General features: G+C 40.1%; 1 protein-coding gene across 1 annotated transcript; it reads right to left on the bottom strand.

Annotated features, from left to right (window-relative positions):
* Positions 1-7650: 7650 nt before the first annotated feature.
* On the bottom strand, positions 7651-13367 carry TRN1 (tornado 1). Its single transcript, XM_008780585.5, has 3 exons — positions 11700-13367; positions 10220-11463; positions 7651-9254 (listed from the first exon to the last, which is right to left on the bottom strand). Exons 1-3 carry the CDS (start codon positions 13318-13320, stop codon positions 7860-7862), a joined length of 4260 nt encoding a protein of 1419 aa, XP_008778807.4. The 5' UTR covers positions 13321-13367; the 3' UTR covers positions 7651-7859.
* Positions 13368-17966: the final 4599 nt, after the last annotated feature.

Genomic DNA, 17966 nt, shown 5'->3' with positions numbered 1-17966 from the left:
AACGAGCTGTGCGACTCTGCTCACCATACAACTCTTGCAGGTGTGCCAGTATGTCCCTAGCAGTCTTCATATTCTCATGCTGGCATTGGAGTTCATTAGACATGGAGGCCATGATGTAGCACTTGACCCTAATGTCATCGTCTGTCCACTTTTCATGCGTCGCATGCTGATCAGTGGTCGGACGTGCTGGTAATGTGGGGATATCATTGTCGAGCACATAGCCTATTTTCTCGCAACTCAAAACAATTTTGAGGTTTCTAAGCCAGTCTTTGTAATTTGTACCGGTCAGTCAGTTGGTCTCAAGAATACGAGTCAAAAGGTTTGAGGCTGATATTATGATTTACAGAGAGTAAAGATTTTAGTTAGATTTTTATACTTGATCCTAATTTGTTCTAGGGTCTTTTTAGAATAAATATACCTTCCACTATTTTCTCGAATTTCTCACACTCCCCTGGTAGGAAAACGGAAATCCTACACGACTAGAATTTCTAGTGGGTTCTGCGGTCCCACCGATTTACATGCCACCTCACCTAACAGTTATTGGTGATACATAAATGGATGAGTGTACAACTCTTGTACAATGCTTCTCAAGCATGTTGCAGTGCTACTTGATCTCTAAGTCATGAAGACCTCACCTAACAGTTATTGGTCCTATTCCTTAGTTAAGTTAGACCTACCGTATAACCGTAGAAATAAAGTCGTCATTGGGTCCTCACCTAACAGTTATTGGTGTCCAACCTCACCTTTACCCCTACAACATCTCATGTCTATAGAGAGGTCCAGCCCCTCGATGCAACTTGCCCACTGTGTCCAGCCGAGACAAGTCAACATCAGAAAGTCCTTAGCAGCTCTACTATGGTGGAAGACCTATGGACTTAATATTGGTTAATCATGTCTTAGTTTTTGCAACCTTGAGCTCTTCATAAGAGGTAATCGAATAATTGACCAGGTAAGCAGGTGGGAGGCTCCCCTTACTCAGAGATTAAGGTTCTAATTAAGTAACCACCTTTCATGCTTTTCTAAACACTAATTAGATCAATTAATCTAATATGACTCGCTCATATTGGTTCACTCTCGACTGATTGAGGAGGTTTTAGTTTAGGTCTCATTGGGATTACTCTACTAGTTTGCATCATATGTAAATCTATCTACCCCGCTCACATTCGCATCACATGCAAACGGCACAACGCAGGCAGTTATAATCGCAGCAATAAATAAAAACTGAATTTTAAATAGGTGATGATCATGGATTCTAATTAGGTCATATTACAAGCACATGTATGTTAATCGATCAGCTGGTTTTCAACTCTTGAATTAGTCCCGAGCCTCCTTGATTCGATCTCTGATCAACTCTTGATCCAATCGCCATCAACCGCTCAGATTGTCGTTCATCTCATGTACTATCTTTGACTGATCGTTGACGTACATTACATCATAGAAATACAACCAGATATAGAATAATTAAATTCCCTTTTAGGAGGCACGCAGGCCCCTCAAAACATCAAATAAGATGCATGCAAGCATCTGAAAAATTACATGATATTACAGATCACATCGCAGGTCTTTACATTTGATCCTAAAACGGTTTGAATCCTATGATCATCACCATATGCATCAATTATAATTTTCAGATCTGAAATCTAATTGATTACGTCATCACATGAGTTGCTAATCATGCAAGACATGATTCTAAACTTTTATAATCTCATTAACAATGTAATAGAATCATCAATCAAAACATTCAAAAAATTTCAGCATGTAGAAAAATCTGCAACTTGAAATTTTGCATGCATAAAAATCAGCAAGCATAATCCTTTAAATTTTAGATCTAATATGCTTTTTAATAATTAATCCCAACCTTAATCTACGAAGCCTAAGCTCTGATACCACTGTTGGAAATCCGCCCATGCCGCAGAAAATTAAAAAAATTTAGATGGCAGCGGAAGTGGCATGCGCGGGATCGACGTTCATCTCATGAACATTTTTCAAAAACCGTTCGTAGATAGGTTAGGATTAAAAAACTTTTAAATCATTAGGAAAATTAGATCTTCACCTTGTGCGGGTAGATGATCACTGCAAACTAAAGTTCGTGGTTTAGGATGAAGATTCGCTTGAAGCCGCACACGCGTCCGGCTTCTACGGGTATCCACACGAAATAGAAAAATCGATCCAAATGCTTCAATCTCCCGGGGGTGCTAGCTCCCTTGCAGAGATTTATTTTGATGGCTGATCACCTCCTTTTCAATCAACCCTTGATTGTGCTTGGGAGGAGGAAGAAGAAGGATGAAACTTGAAGAAGAATCAAAGCACCTTGCAGCCCTTTTCTTTCCCCTGCGTTGGATGAAGGAAGGGAAGAGGTAGGAGGATGCCAAGACCTTCTTTGCTTTCTCCTTGCTTGCGGTTGAAACCAAGAGGAGGAAGGGGCCACGGCACAAGGGAGAGGAGAGGAAGAATTGCCCTAGGTGCTGCCCCTTTGATCCTTTTAAATAGCATGTGGAGCTCCTACATTTTAGGAGCTCCAAACAATTTTCCAAGAGGGGCGCCGGCCCCTCTTGTCTTGCCGCACCAAGGAAGAAAAGGAGAAGGGGGCATCCGCCCCTCCTCTTGGTTAGTCCTAGTCCTCCTCTAAGGAGGATTAGGGGGCCTCCTTGTGGCTAAGTCCTAATCTAATTAGGCTTAGTCTAAGGGTGAACCAATTTTGGGTTTAATCCATGTAAGTCCTAATCCAATTAAAATAAATGAATTATGACTCAGTTGAACTCTTCAATCCTAATCCAATTAGCAGTCATCTTAATTTATTAGATTAATAATTAATTAGGACTTAAGAAATTCTAATCCAATTAGGACTTATTTAATTTTAGTCTTAATCCAATTAGGACTCTTATTTGAATCCGAAGTCCTAATCTAATTAGGACTTCTAAGAATCCTAGTCTAAGTAGGAATCCAAGTTGAATTCAAAAATCCTAATTCAATTAGGATTGTAGGAATCCTATTCTAAGTAGGACTCCTAGTCCTAATCCAAGTAGGATTTTCAGTCCTAATCCAATTAGGACTCAAGGAATCCTACTCCAAGTAGGATTCGTGTTTAAGTCCAATTAATCAATTTCCAGTGTTCCTTCTTTAACTGATTATCAATCGAATTGATTACTTGTGATTCATAATCATATTTCCACCATCGGATCGGTCAATACCTCTAGTGTGTGTGACCCCATAGATTCTATTCTGTCAGGTAGTGAGATATATTGCGATCTCTATCATAATATCATTGAAAACTCTTTTCAATGGGTTGGAACAGTTCCAACTCAACTCATCAGGGTTTATCGATCATCAAGATATTTTCTGTGAGTCTCACCATCCACTAGTGACACTTAGCAGCATGTAGTGGCTACCTAGCAGAATGGAATGATGAACCTCTAGATGCAGTTATCGTATGATACAGTCCTTCTATCATGGATCCCTACAGGACGGAGGTCATGGACAACTCGTCAAACTCCATCGTCTGTCATATGTCAAGATTTATTCGACTTAAGTTCGAAAGTGAAAAATCCTTTCCCCACCGTGTATACTGTCCCGGCCGAGGTCTTACGAACTCAGTCTTATAAATCACATAGGATATTTTCTTATCTATCAAGATCGATAGATTCCATATAGGTGCATACCCTACTCCTACAGTGAACCTACTGCAGCCAATCTACACTGCATGGACCCATATGTCTAGAGACCATGTATACGTGCAGTCAAACTACAATAACCTCACCGTGAGTAGCCGAAGCACCGCAGGTCAAAGGACCAATCACACTACTGCAACATCAAGCAAGTCATTGACGAGTGGATAGACATCCAAGTGACTTCTTGTCTTGATCACGCTCAATACCCTTGTTCTCTAACAAGCACCTGCACTATTACTTCAGTGTTGCCACACCATGGACTCGAGTCTCGTCCATCCACAAGGAAAGCAATGTGTGCAAGGATCTCATCGGATCGATCACCGTCCTCGTGATGATCCATCGATCAGGAGCATTTAGAAATTAATCACCAATGATATATGGTCAAATTCTCAACTCTTGAGAATATGCATCATCATCTTATTAACTCCTTGGACGATTCATAGACACATAAATAATATGAATGAAAAAGATGCCTTTTATTTATTCGATAATAATAAAGTTCAGTACAAAATTAGTCCCAGATTAATGATGTGTCAGGCATATTGGCTTCTAGGGCATACATCTAACATGTAGACCATCCATTTTGTGATTGAAATGGAGATGTAGAGAATAAATCATGTAGATATCAATTGGCCCATTCTGAACTTGGGTTAATTTGGTATCAAAGGGCTCAATCGAAATCCCATTTAGTTTATAGAAGTGCATGGACATATATGCACATATCCAATAAAATTAACTGCCAAAACATTAGTCCTGCTATATATAAATAGCTTGTAAAAAAATATATGTAAAAGATAGTTGACAATGAGAAATAGCTTTTGATAGACACTTTACACATGCAAATTCTCCCAAATGAAGCCTAAAGCCTTATAAATGGATATATTATATTATAATATGAATCCAAATAAAATTCAACTTAATGAACTTTGATTTTTAAAAATTAATTGTTATATTATTCATTAAAATTGTAGAATCTCGCAATATTTTGCTCACAGGAAATGGTAGGTTTCTTGGAAAAGGTCTTAGAAAACTAAAAAAATTTGGAAAAATTGAGTTTTCTAACTATTTAGATTGTGGAAAATCTAAAATAAAATAAAACAGATTTTCCATTTTTTATTAGATTTTTCTTTTCTTGGAATATATTTTTTCTTTTCCTTTACCTCTTCCAAAGTTTTCTAAACAAAATGAAACATACCTTTTATACTTTAGCTACTAGAAAATGTTACGTGGTAGATTACACCTATAATATAAATTAGATGAACATCAAATGAACATATATAAACCTTTCTCTTATTCATTTCATTATGTATGAAGAAAAGTAAATATAAGCTGTCCGAAGATAGCCTATGTAATATAGTGTAAAGTTACAGATAACAATATGGATATTATAATCTTAGTAAGATATGGTAGTATAAAAAAAGAATATATGTATTTATAAATATGTAGTTCGGTTACAGGTTGTCTTTATTTTAGATTGTAAAGCTTGATGGTGATATCACCAAACAAAAGATTCTGGTGGGGTCTGTTATTGCCTCTCTTCATCTGGAGATGGGCATAGAGGGCAATATCACTACAGAAAAAACAGTTATTTCCGACACTCAATTGCCGATACTAGGAAGAAGTGTCAGCAATTTGGCTGGTGTGCCAAAATTTGCCGATGCTTCCAAATAGCGTCAGTATCAAGATTGACTTTGACGATGTTAAAAAACATCGTCGGAAACCAAAATGAAGACGATGCTTTAAAAAGCGTCGTTAGAGCTCGATTACCCCAATGAAGACAATGCTTTACAAAGCATCGCCGAAGGCCGATTCTCCCAATGACCTTTATGTAAAGCATTGTCAGAGGCTGATTGCTCCTTGGAAACCAAAATAGAAACGACGCTTTACAAAGCGTCGCCGGAGGCTGATTCTCTCAATGACGCTTTCTAAAGCGTCGTCAGAAGGCGATTGCCCAAGGACACTGGATCCCCGCCCCCAACAATGTTTTAGAAAGTATTGTTGGACCCATTCTACCCCTCTCCCAATCCCCAACCCCTCTAGACACCCCCCCTTTCTTATAAATCCCTAACCCCCTGCCCTTCTCTCTCTATCGCTTGCCTCCCGATCCCCATCTCCTCTATTTATTTTATTTGTTGCCTTTCGGTCCTTTCAATTTGAGATTTAAAAAATAAAGCTGTGGAGTTGGGGAACATCCCCATCTTGCCGACCTCTTCCCTCTTGCCCTAAATCTAGGTCTCAGTCCTTTTCTGGATCCGATCGCAGGACGGACCTAGCATGGTGGGCGGAGATCCGGCAGTGCTCGTGGATGGTCGGTCTTGGTCTGGATGCTAGATGCTTCTCATCAGATCTGCCTCTTCTTGGATCTCTCAGCTTCTCACTTGCATGGGGTAATTAGCATCATCTCATCTTCTCTCTGATTGGATCTCTTTGAGGTTCTTCCCTTCTTTTTCTTGTATAGGGTTTTGGCCTCTGGGAGCACCAAATAAGGACCTTTCTTCCCCGCTCACCTGCACCTCCGCCATCGTCGCCTATGGTAAAAGAAGAGGCTAGGGTTTTGGAACCATTTCTCTTTCTAACCCAAAACTCTAACCCTAGCCTCAACCCTCAAGCTTGGCCTCCGGGGGCTCTTCCATCCATGACAACGATGCAGGTGCTCTCCCAGAAGAAGCTGACATCCAGATGATGCTTGCCGTCGCTGTCCATCTTGGCACCAAGACCTGCAACTTCCAGATGGAGTGCTACGTCTTCAAGAGAAGATCCGATAGTATCCAATTTCTAGCTCTTGGAATCTTTCTACAGATTCCCATTTCACGCTAGATGTGTAGATTTGTGGCGTTATTTCTGCCGATGAGAGAAGGCAGTAGGATGGACTATTTATAAAGATCTTATTTTTTTTATTAGTTATTTGGAGTTTTATTGAGGTTTAGTGGATTAGGTCAATAAAGGAGTCAACAAAAGTTCTAATTTTGGTAATGGTATCTCATCCCATAATCTATGGTTAACTGGAGATCTGAGTTTCTTAGGCATCTTAAGTTGAGTTCTAATTTCTTTTTACCTTTTTGGTGCTTGTTTGATATGATTCTGCTACGTAAATAGAAATTTGAAAGTCGTTGTGCCAAGTGCTAGAAAAATTTTCACCATGCCTCTGTTAGGAGTATGTCCTATAAGCCAATTTGGCAGATGCATTGTAATTATTCTGAAGGCATAAAATTTGTATTTGATCTTTTATTAATTAATAAAATCAGGTATTTTCTTCATTCATGTTATTATGTGTCCATGAATTGTCCTAGAAATTAATAAAATAATAACACATATTCTTAAGAGTTGAGAATTTAAAGCATGTGTAATTAATAGTTAATTTCTGAATTGCTCCTGATCGATGGATCATCACGAAGGACGATGATCAATCCAAAAAGATTAGTGCAGAGATTACTTTCTTTGATGGACTAGTCTTAAGTCAATAGTATGGGGACACGGGGGGATTGTGCAAGTGCTTGTTAGAGAACAAGGGTACTGAGCGTGACCAAAGTAAGGAGTGGCTTGGATGTCTATCCACTCATCAATGACTTACTTGATGCTGTAGTTGTATGACTAGTACTTAGACCTGCGATGCCTCAGCTAATCACGGTGAGGTTGCTGTAGTTTGACGAGCACATAAACATGAGTCCTAAGGGTTCTTGTGGTGTAGATTGGCTATAGTAGTTTTACTGTCGGATTAGGATTGCATGTAGATGGGATCTATCGACCTTGATAGACTAGGAGTGATCCTATGTGATTTATGAGTCTAAGTTCGAAAAACCTTGGCCAGGGCAATTCTGGAAAAAGAGTTTTCCAATCTCCAACTTGAGTCAAATAAATCTGACATAAGACAGACGATGGGGTTTGACAAGTTATCCTATAAATTTTTGTATTATTGCATTAGTCATGTACCTCTTGTTATGCGAAAATATATGTTCCTCAAGTGCCAACCCAACACAACATATTTATATTAGTACTTTTATTTCTTGCTTGTGTTCTGCCTGTACATTCCTCCGATTCGTGACCATCATATAGATCAATACTGAAATTCTAAAACCAGTGGGAAGCTTTTGTGTCTTGCAGGTACCGAGCCACATATTTTAGAATTAAACATTTCCATGTGTTGGTCTTCACATACATGGAAAACATATGCAATCTTCAGTTGTTAATCTTTCAGATCGGTACCTCAACGACTTCATTTCCTCTCATCACAATGTGTCTTCTACATATCCATGCGATGTACCCGTTATCCCTATACCTCACCCTCCATAAACCAAATCTCCCTGCTATATCTTTTCCAGATGTAATTCTTTGACCTTTCAGGAAATCTACTAGCCATTGCCGAGCAGTTTGCATATCTTGTGTGACATTTGGCGAACTTTCTGCGCTCTTGTTTCTGGTTCTGCTTCCTCCAACTTGTCTAAGTGCTGCAGCCCCTACAGCACCTGCAGTCATGGCTGCTGCCCCATAAATTAGAGAAGAATCAACCATGTGAGCAACTTCCCTAGTCAGATCAGGTATCATTTCCCCCATGCCTGCAGCAAAATGCGCTCCTATCTTAAGAGCGAAAGTCAGCAGTTTCATGAACTTATTCATGTAAGGAAGCAGACATCTGACAGCTTGGTTGTCTACGTGGACCAGTTCGCATCCAATTTGGTCATCCACAACATGCATTTCTCCCCGGAATTCACACAGCATGTGCAGCCGAAGTGCTCTCATACCAGAAAATAATCTTGTAACCAGCACTTTAGAATAATTTTGTACCTGGACGAAGTAGAACATATGGGGTATTTTTCGTTCTTCTAACTGAATGTTGTAGTTCACCAAGTAGTCCACTTTCCTGTGAAGCTCTATCAGAAGGCGATGTTCGTAATACCTCAGCCCTTGTATCTCCTGCTTCAGGTCCTTAATTTCCTGCTCTATGATCTTAAGCCTCTGCAGAACTTGTTCAACGCCCTTTGCAATGCCTGAGAGTGAGGGTTCGACCGTATGTTCCGGGTCATTTATAACCACTGGTGGAGGTTCATCTGCCTTCTCGAATGGCACTGCCAATTCGATGGCAAGATGGTGAAGATCATAATACCTCCGATGCAGTACTTCTCGGAAATCCTCATCTGAAAGTAGATTTCTAGCATAATCAAACCCTGACTGTAAAATGAGTCTGTTATTATCTACTGCTGAACTCCATGTGTGCTGGTAGTCGTACATGCTGTCCGCAGGCATAGAAAGAAGTGCCTGTTTCAACTGTTGCAAAGGAACAGACTGAGACTTTCGAAATCTGGGTGGGATTAGACATTTGACGCAGTCTGGCCTGATAACACTTTCTATGAAGGTGATGGCAGGACATAGATTCTGGATTGTTGGGATTATGAGCTGGCGGAAGAGTCTCAAGATTTCAGAAACATTCTTTGTTGAGCATGCAAGGATATCAATGTAGTAGCTAAGTTGCCCTCCAAGCTCCACCCTGACATGGATGCCATTGATGATTATGGAGATGAGGTTTTTCTCTAGGCTGTAAGTGGCACCTAATTGGTTCTTTGATCTGAGAATCTTGTTGTGGAGTTGCACCTGCATTTCCATTAGAAGTTATTAGCAAGCCTCCAAAAGTGATTCACAATATCTGCTCTTTCTGGTGACAGCAAGAAAACTTCAGTGATTAAAGCATTTATCTTTCTACCCAAAAACCATGAAAAAAAGGTCTTTGCTGCTTCCATAATTTCTAACTGGTTTCCTTCTGCAATGATGTTTCAACTCAAAAATGGTGTGTGCAAATCCATGCCTGCATGTGGTTCTATTGAATCTTATCAATCGATTCACTTTAAAGTGTGTAAATTATGATCGGAGAAATGTTTCTCAATTTAAATACCCTATTATGTATTTTAGCATACTAGCACAACAGATGCAATTTATATTGTTGGACCCAGTAGATGCATAGGAAAAATCTCCAAAACATATTATTTTTTATCTCTAGGCTTTTTTTGAGTTATAGGTCAAAATCAATGATATGGATCTTTGATTTCAATGGACCGTCATTGATTTTGAAATCTTATGCATGACAAACTACACATCATAATCTGTTTATGAATGAAGATATCAGAGTTTACATTGGCAAGCTATTTTTCAAATGTAACTATGAATGATGAGGAAACAGGAAATCTTACAAAAATTCATTGCTTAGTGTGGAGTACCAGAACAATTAAGTCATTTGTTAAAGTCTGGAATTGGGAAGTTTTTTATTGGATATCGGTAATGGGGAAGTTAATATCTGAAACATAGGATAAACAGCCAGGTTATTTCTAAGAAACCTACATATACATGGACTGGGACTACATATACATGAATAGTTTGATAATGCTTGTGCTGACAGACAAATGGCTTGCTAGAAATTAATGGTTTATAATGATAGGTGTTTTTAGGAATATTCTATCCTACTTCTGTACGTCGATACATGCACAATTGTATACCATACAAACAAACATACCTGTATACATGGTTATAAAATTGATTTTTTTTTTTGTTGAAAAAAACAATACCTGCAGCCTTGGAAAGAATCCTGCTGTCAGAAACATGTGCCTTGAATCATCACATTCCAGACGTCTCCCAATGAAAGCACATTCAAGAGTACTTGCTTGCCACTTCTGTGATCTTCCTCTGCCTTCTTCAAGAATTGATGGTATCAGAAGAAGAGTGTTCTGATCTCTGGGATCTTGTTCATAGCACAGTTCTAGTTTCAACATCATATTTATGAGATCATTAGCCTCCAAATTATCAAATATTTTTGAACCTATAAGAGGAATCTGACTCTGCAACCTCGTCCGTAGAATTTTCTCCAATTCCTTCCTACTGATAAAACCACTATTTTCTGTTCTCTCCATCTTCCCTGCATCCAAATTTATTAGTTGACCAAGCACCTCTCTGCAAAACCAGTCGCAGTCCAAGATCAGAAACCCAAGATCTTTGAAGAAAATCACCTCACCGACATGATGCAGTGAATTCGCTACTGCTCGTCTATGCATATCCACCTTGTCAATGTTATCATGCCTTGATCGGATTCTTAAGGATGGAATTTTAAGCTGGCACAACTCACAGAACTCATTCCATTTCATCAATGGCTTGTTGAGATTTTCTGACCTCCATTCTGATAGGAGTTTTATCAAATCATTGCACAGTTGGTAGACTTGGGGAACTCTTTGAAGGATTGTTTTACTGGTCTTTCGCAGGTGGTGTGTGAGTTTGCTTACTGATGCTGATGATCTTGCATCTACTGTAAAAACAGTTGGGTAGAATTCCACAAACCCCTGGAATCTCTCCCTGAGCCTTTGAATGGAATTTGCAACTGCGTGCAAGTCTTCTAATGGTTGGGACACTTTGTCATGGTGGGTGAGAACTATGGTGATGTGTGGTAGCATGGATTGTGACATTGCTCTTCTTGAGTTTGAAACTATGAACCTGAGCCAGTACAGGAGGTCTTCTTCAATCTCTTCTTGGCTTTTTGGTTCTCTATTAGCAGGCTTTCGGAAGAAGCTGGAAATTATTAGGAAAAATGAAGGACTTCCATGGCCTGGAAACATGAGATCATGCAATGTGCAATTTTCATTTTGCCGAGCAAGATTCCAGATTGAGATCTTTGAGTCGCCATCCTGGATAATCTTTATCTTGATATCCGCTGTCCGAGCAATTTGCTCAACTGGATTCACTAGAGTTCGGATCTGATCCATGTAAGGTAGCTTTGTAGCATTCATGTTATGAAATATGGAGTTACAGAGGGTAGTTTTTCCTGCATGTACATGAGTTTTCATGTATCAGGACAACTGCATGCCTTAAATTATTTTAATGCACTTTTTTGCGACACAGAACTTTGAAAATGAAATATGGATTCAGTTTGAGCATTCCAACGGTTAATGATTAACAAACTGATTAGTCCTTCATTGTCTGAACATATATATTTTGTGGAAATTGAGAGATTGTTGAGTTGCCGAGAAAGAAAAGATGGTGTGGTGGTTTATGTCGTACCTGCGTATTCTTGGCCACAGAAGAATACTCTACAGCATGTGGCCATGGTCAATGGCAAATCATTTAGCAAGTCTTTCTCCAGAACCACACTCGCGTTCTGTCCTAGTTTCTCATAAATCTTATCCGTCTTCCCCACAATCTGCAAAGGTGTTCCAGTGAGATCAATTTCTTCAATCCACGGATTAACCTGCAATGTTTCCATTATGGCCTGTGACACTAATTCCCCTTCAACCCCTCTACAGCCTCTCAATGACAGGCATCGCAAAGTAGCATTCCTTTCCAGGCTCCTAAATATTTTGACAATATCATCTGATTTCAAGCTTGTATCATCATAGATACCCAGTTGAACTACTGTCTGGTTTGTCTCCAGCATCCGCAAGATTGCTACTACACCACCTCTTCCTATCTTTGTTTTCCCTCCACCAAAAACAAGTGATTTCAGGGTGGTATTTGCTTGAATTTGCATTGCAGAGAACCTGCTCAAGGGGCAGAGTAGATGCTCTAACCCAACTCCTCCAAACCAGTTCCCATCCAACTGCAAGTTTTCTAAGAATTGGTTCTTGAAAAGCCCAGCAGCTATGTACACAACTGCCTTGTCTTTGAGGCAAGTTCTTGACAATTTGACATCTTTGAGGGTCCTGTTTTTTTCCAGAACTCCTCTAAAATCCCTCGCCCAATTCGATTTCAGCTGGATGCCTGTCATGTCTAGGGTCCTTACTGTTGTATTCCACCCCAAAGCACATGCAACTCTCACAGAACCAGAAGAGTTCAGTTGGTAAATTCTCAGCGTGCTGGTCTCAGGCATGAATTCGACCACTTTGGAGCGCTTGACACCATGATCTCTACCCCATATGTGAACTTCCATGGTCCGACTCCTTCCTAGTACAGCAGAGATGAGGGGGGTTGCAGTGATGGAATCCTTGTCAAATACTATCAACAGCTTCAGTGTAGAGTTCACCTCAATCATTCTTGAAAGCTCTTCTGCTCCTTTTGAATTGATCGAGTCCTCCCATATCTGTAACTCTTCCAGTGTGTCATTTTTTGTTAATGCAGAAGCAAGGAGCCTCGCCCCCATGGATCCAATTTGGCACTCGGAGAATATAAGTACTGTGATCCCATTATTTGTTTCAAGCATATCGGACAGCTTGGACAAACCTTCCACGCCGAACATGTTTCTTTGGAACTCAACTTGTTTAATTCTCGAGTTGTTATTCAGTAATCTATGGAGACTTTGCAGTTGGCTCTGCTCCCATTCAACACCGTGAAATGCCAAATTCGTTAGACTTCTGCAGCTTTCAGTCCGCGCTGCAAGCTCGGCCAAAAGCTGAGAGAAGTCTTGACTGCTGTCACTGTTTGTAGAGATGTTGATGCTTATTGAATTCTCTGTTTCTTGATAAGAGCTTGAGGTGGACTGAGACTGGTAGAATGAAATGTTTTGCAGGTTCATGTTTGCTGACCTGATTGTCTGCAGAGCCCAATGGAGATCTCTGACGTTCTGGTCGGTTGACATCTGATTTCTCGGCGTTGGGCGAAAACTATTGCTTGTGGAAGGGATCTTTGTTTTGGAGAGCAAGATATGATTTGCTATCAACGCAAATTTTCTTGTCAGATATTGTTTCATTTGTGAGGGTACAAAAGTCGCTTGGTTGCGGTTTGATTGTTCAAATTTTCTGTAAATTGTTTTTTGGGTTGGCAAATTCCTGTAACATCATGAAAGGTTCTGGAAAACTCTCTTTTAGTTTTACATAGTTAAAAATTCGTTATATTTATCAATAATTTTTATTTTTATTTATTTATTATGGACACAAGGAAGAGAACCCACTAAAGGTAAATCATCCTGGTCCAAATACTCGAGGATGAGCCATCGAAGACTTAAAACCTAGAACCTTCCCAATGACAAGAGTATTGTCCAGCTAACCAAAAATTTTATCTTTTGAGATCTGCCTTTTTTTTTCCCATTTAATGACATTTAGTTCTTATCACTCCTTGGATTTCAGAAAAACCCATAAAACTTTAGTTAGAAGCTAAGGTTGTTCTTATCTTCTGAAGTGCAGGCATCAGATTCTGACAGCGAAACATTCAAGAGGGTTGGTTGATCAAAAGTGATAAAGGAGTCTATATCTTTCGACCCGAGAGAGGTTCCTTGCTTTCATCTTTTTATGCTCTTTCCTGATTGGATGAGTAGAGCATCAAGTAAAGTAGAATAGAACGTAGTGAAAGGGGAGTGGAAAAATCTCCTGCTAAGATTTAAGCATATGCTGGCATTATTCACTCGTTTAAATATAGCTGTTAGATTTGCTGCCAGAGGCCAATATACTTGTCTTGGTTCCACTTTGCTGCTGATTCTTTCCTCTTGTGGAGTGATTGATTAAAACCCCATTTGATTTTGATGAGCTCAAAGCATTTGAGTATATCTTTTGATTACTAATGAATTCAATTGAGTGTTTCAGTGAAAATCCTGTCTAAGTGTCCCAAGACTTGGTTCATAATTTTTGGATAAGTTAAGGAGTCTGTTTGAACTAATGTCTGAGACTCGAGTCGACTCCCGAGTATCACGAGTCGACTCCAAGCGTATCAAGTTCACTGGCACGAGCTCGAGTCGACTCCAGATAAGTACGAGTTGACTCCGACTGAGAACAGACAGAAGGACAGAAAGCTTCAACTCAGAACCTGTCAGCGAGTCGACTCCCGAAGTGCGCGAGTCGACTCCGATGTTCACCGAGTCGACTCCAAGGAAGTAAGAGTCGACTCCAAGCAATCACAGGCAGAAAAGTCAGAGAACAGTTTTCGGGTCTGAGATTCGAGTCGACTCCAGTGGAACGCGAGTCGACTCCGATAGGTGGCAAGTCGACTCCAGAGAAAGCAAGAGTCGACTCTCAGCGGTACACAAAGAAAAAGTCAGAGAGCATTTTATGGACTCTGAGATTCGAGTCGACTCCCGCAATACGCGAGTCGACTCCAAGACACCGCGACCCCAAGACAGACAGAAAACCAAGTTACTGCCTCTGAGATTCGAGTCGACTCCCAGACAGCTCGAGTCGACTCCAAGACAGCTTCACGTCAAAAGGCAGAAGACCATCTTTCGGAAACTGAGAGCCGAGTCGACTCCAAGGAAGTTCGAGTCGACTCCAAGACTGGATGAGCCAAAAGACAGAGGATCGGGAGTTCGGGCTCTGAGATTCGAGTCGACTCCCAGGACAGTCGAGTCGACTCAAGTGGACAAAATTCAAAATTGGATCCACGGACTTCAGTGGATGAGCCGACTCCAAAATTGCCAAGTCAGCTCCAGAAGTTGACGAGTCGACTCCAGGTCAAGACGAGTCGACTCCCAGTCGTGAAGGCAACTTTAATTCAAATTTGGAACAGTTGCCGAGTCGACTCCGGAAAAGCTTGAGTCGACTCCCGCTACAGCCGAGTCGACTCCTGATCGCGCGAGTCGACTCCAACCCACCAACGGTCATATTGTCAGGCTGCGCAGAGTGTTCAGAACGGGCAGAAAAAGCACTCTAACGGCTAGTTTCCGTGGGGGTTGGCTTAAATAGCCACAGAGGACTGTAGCAAGGCAGAGAACAACCATTCCACTCCAACTAATCAAGCATTCAAGCTCTGCAACGTGCTCTTCAACGAAAAAGAGGAAGATCTGCATTTACTGCTTCCAACTACATCTTTCCAGCAATTAAAGCCTCCTTCTCCTGCATTCAAGTCGACTACTCTTTCAAGAGGAGACCAGAAGTTTAAGAAGCCATTCCTCATCTCCAATCTAAAAGCGTTTGAGGCTTCTTAACTTCATTTATTGTTCATATTGTTTTCATCTGCTTTTTGAGAAGCTCATTTTCTGTTTTCTTTCTACAACTTGTATTTACTTAGTTCAATCGGGGATTGAATCAAGGGGATTGAGGTTGGTTGGTGAGCCGAGTTAAAACCAACGTGTGTAAGGGTTTGATTGTGATCCCGGGAAAACAATCGGGGCGGTTCTAGTCGGTGAGCCTGGGAAAACCGACCGAGTTCGTTGTGAGCTCGTAAAACAACAAGTTTGGTTGTGAGCTTGGAAAACAACCGGCTGTAATCCAAGGGGGTTATAGTGAATTTCCAAATGAGACTTGGGGAGTGGACGTAGGAGCAAGGGTTAGCTCCGAACCACTATAAAACCTTGTGTTTGTGTTGGATTGTCTCTCTTCTTCTTCCCCTCACATCACTCACAGCACTTAGCATTAATTAAATAACTCGCAATAGTTTTTAATTAGTCAACCACATCGTTTTAATTATTCAAATTATTTTAAAACCCAATTCACCTCCCCTCTTGGGTTGTCTATCTGGGCAACAAGTGGTATCAGAGCCTAAACTCTTCCACCCAAGAGTTAAAAGATCAAAATGACAACCCCATTTGGATCTTCCCACATTGAGGGTCAGTCCACCCGAAGACCCCCTTTCTTTAATGGATTCGACTACTCATACTGGAAGGCTAGGATGAGAATATTCATCCAAGCCCAAGACTATGAGATGTGGACCATTGTAGTAAATGGCCCATACATCCCATCCATATATGTAGAGGGTATCAAGGTACCCAAACTAGAAAAGGATTGGGATGAACATGACATGAGGAAGGCACAACTAAACTCTAAAGCTATGAATGTGTTTTATTATGCCTTGGATAGAAATGAATTCAATAGGGTCTCTACTTGCAACTCTGCAAAAGAGATTTGGGATAGACTTGAAGTGACCCATGAGGGCACGAATCAAGTTAAAGAATCCAAAATTAATATATTGGTTCATAAGTATGAACTATTTAAAATGGATTCTAATGAGACAATCACTAGCATGTTCACTAGGTTTACTGACATTGTCAATGGCCTAAAAAGCCTTGGCAAGAGCTATACTAACAGTGATCTTGTCAGGAAAATACTTCGCTGCCTACCAAGGTCATGGAAAGCCAAGGTGACGGCAATCCAAGAAGCTAAAGACTTGAACAAGCTTCCACTTGAAGAGCTCCTTGGATCCCTAATGACTCACGAGCTAACCATGAAGCAACACAGCGAAGAGGAGTCCTCCCACAAGAAAAAGGTAATAGCTCTTAAGTCTACTTCATCTAACAAGGACTTGTCTTGCAGTAGCAGCAGTGACGAAGAAGAGAATGAGGAAGATGATGGTGAGGCTCTTCTTGTGCGCAAGTTCAAGAAATTCATCAACCACAAGAAGTCCTATCATCAAAGGAGAGGCCCCTCAAATTCCTACCGCAAGGACAAAGGTAAGGAAAGGAAAAATGAGGGGATTGGGTGTTACGAGTGCAAGAAGCCGGGTCACATAAGAGCTGAGTGCCCCTTACTGAAGAAGGGGAGTAAGTACAAGAAGAAGAAGGCTCTTGTCACAACACTATCCGACTCCGACTCATCATCCTCCTCATCAGATGATGAACAAGAAGAGAAGGCCAATTTCTGCTTAATGGCCAATGAAAACGAGGTAACTTCCGATACGCATCCTGATTTTTCTTTTGATGAACTTTATGATGCATTTAATGAATTAATGGTAGAATATAAGGCCATAAATCTTAAGAATAAAGAACTAAAAATAGCTAATCAATCATACCTACATAAATACGATAAATTAGTTAAGGATAAGGATTTAATCATTAAAGAAAATATAGAACTTAAGACAAGCAACCAACTTTTAACTCAAAAGACTAGTACCTTAACTAAAGATAATGAAAAACTAACTAAGGAACTTTCAGAACTTAAAAATCATAAACAAATCTTAAATAAGGATCTCACAAAAGAACTTAATGACCTAAAAGCAGAAAATCAAACTCTAACTAAAGAACTTAACAAATACAAACCCTTAGTTGAAAAATTTACATATAGTTCTGAAAAATTAAACATGATACTTAATAGTCAACGAGCCGTATTTAATAAAGCGGGTTTAGGGTATAAACCAAGAAATAAACAAAAACTTCTTAGTAACTTCTTTGTTAAAGCTGGAGAAACTAAAACTAAAAAAATAACTTGCTTTTGCTGTGGTACTATAGGTCATAAAGCGAATGTGTGTAATTTTAGGAAAAATAAAACAAAAAGAAAAATTAAAAGGGTATGGGTTCCAAAAGGAACCAACTTGACTAACCATGAAGGACCCAAGAAAACTTGGATACCTAAGATGACATGATTTGCTTGTGTAGGAGTGTCTTGCAGCCAAGGTCAACAAAAACTGCTGGTACTTGGATAGTGGCTGCTCAAGGCACATGACGGGTGACAAAGATCAATTTTTCACCCTTGAAGC

This window comes from Phoenix dactylifera, chromosome 9, assembly GCF_051530095.1.
Source record: "Phoenix dactylifera cultivar Ajwa chromosome 9, Ajwa_hap1_PhDact_Kaust_v1.1, whole genome shotgun sequence".
Lineage (NCBI taxonomy): Eukaryota > Viridiplantae > Streptophyta > Magnoliopsida > Arecales > Arecaceae > Phoenix > Phoenix dactylifera.
Note: the sequence above shows the minus strand (reverse complement) of the source record. Positions and strands in the feature narration are given on the sequence as shown.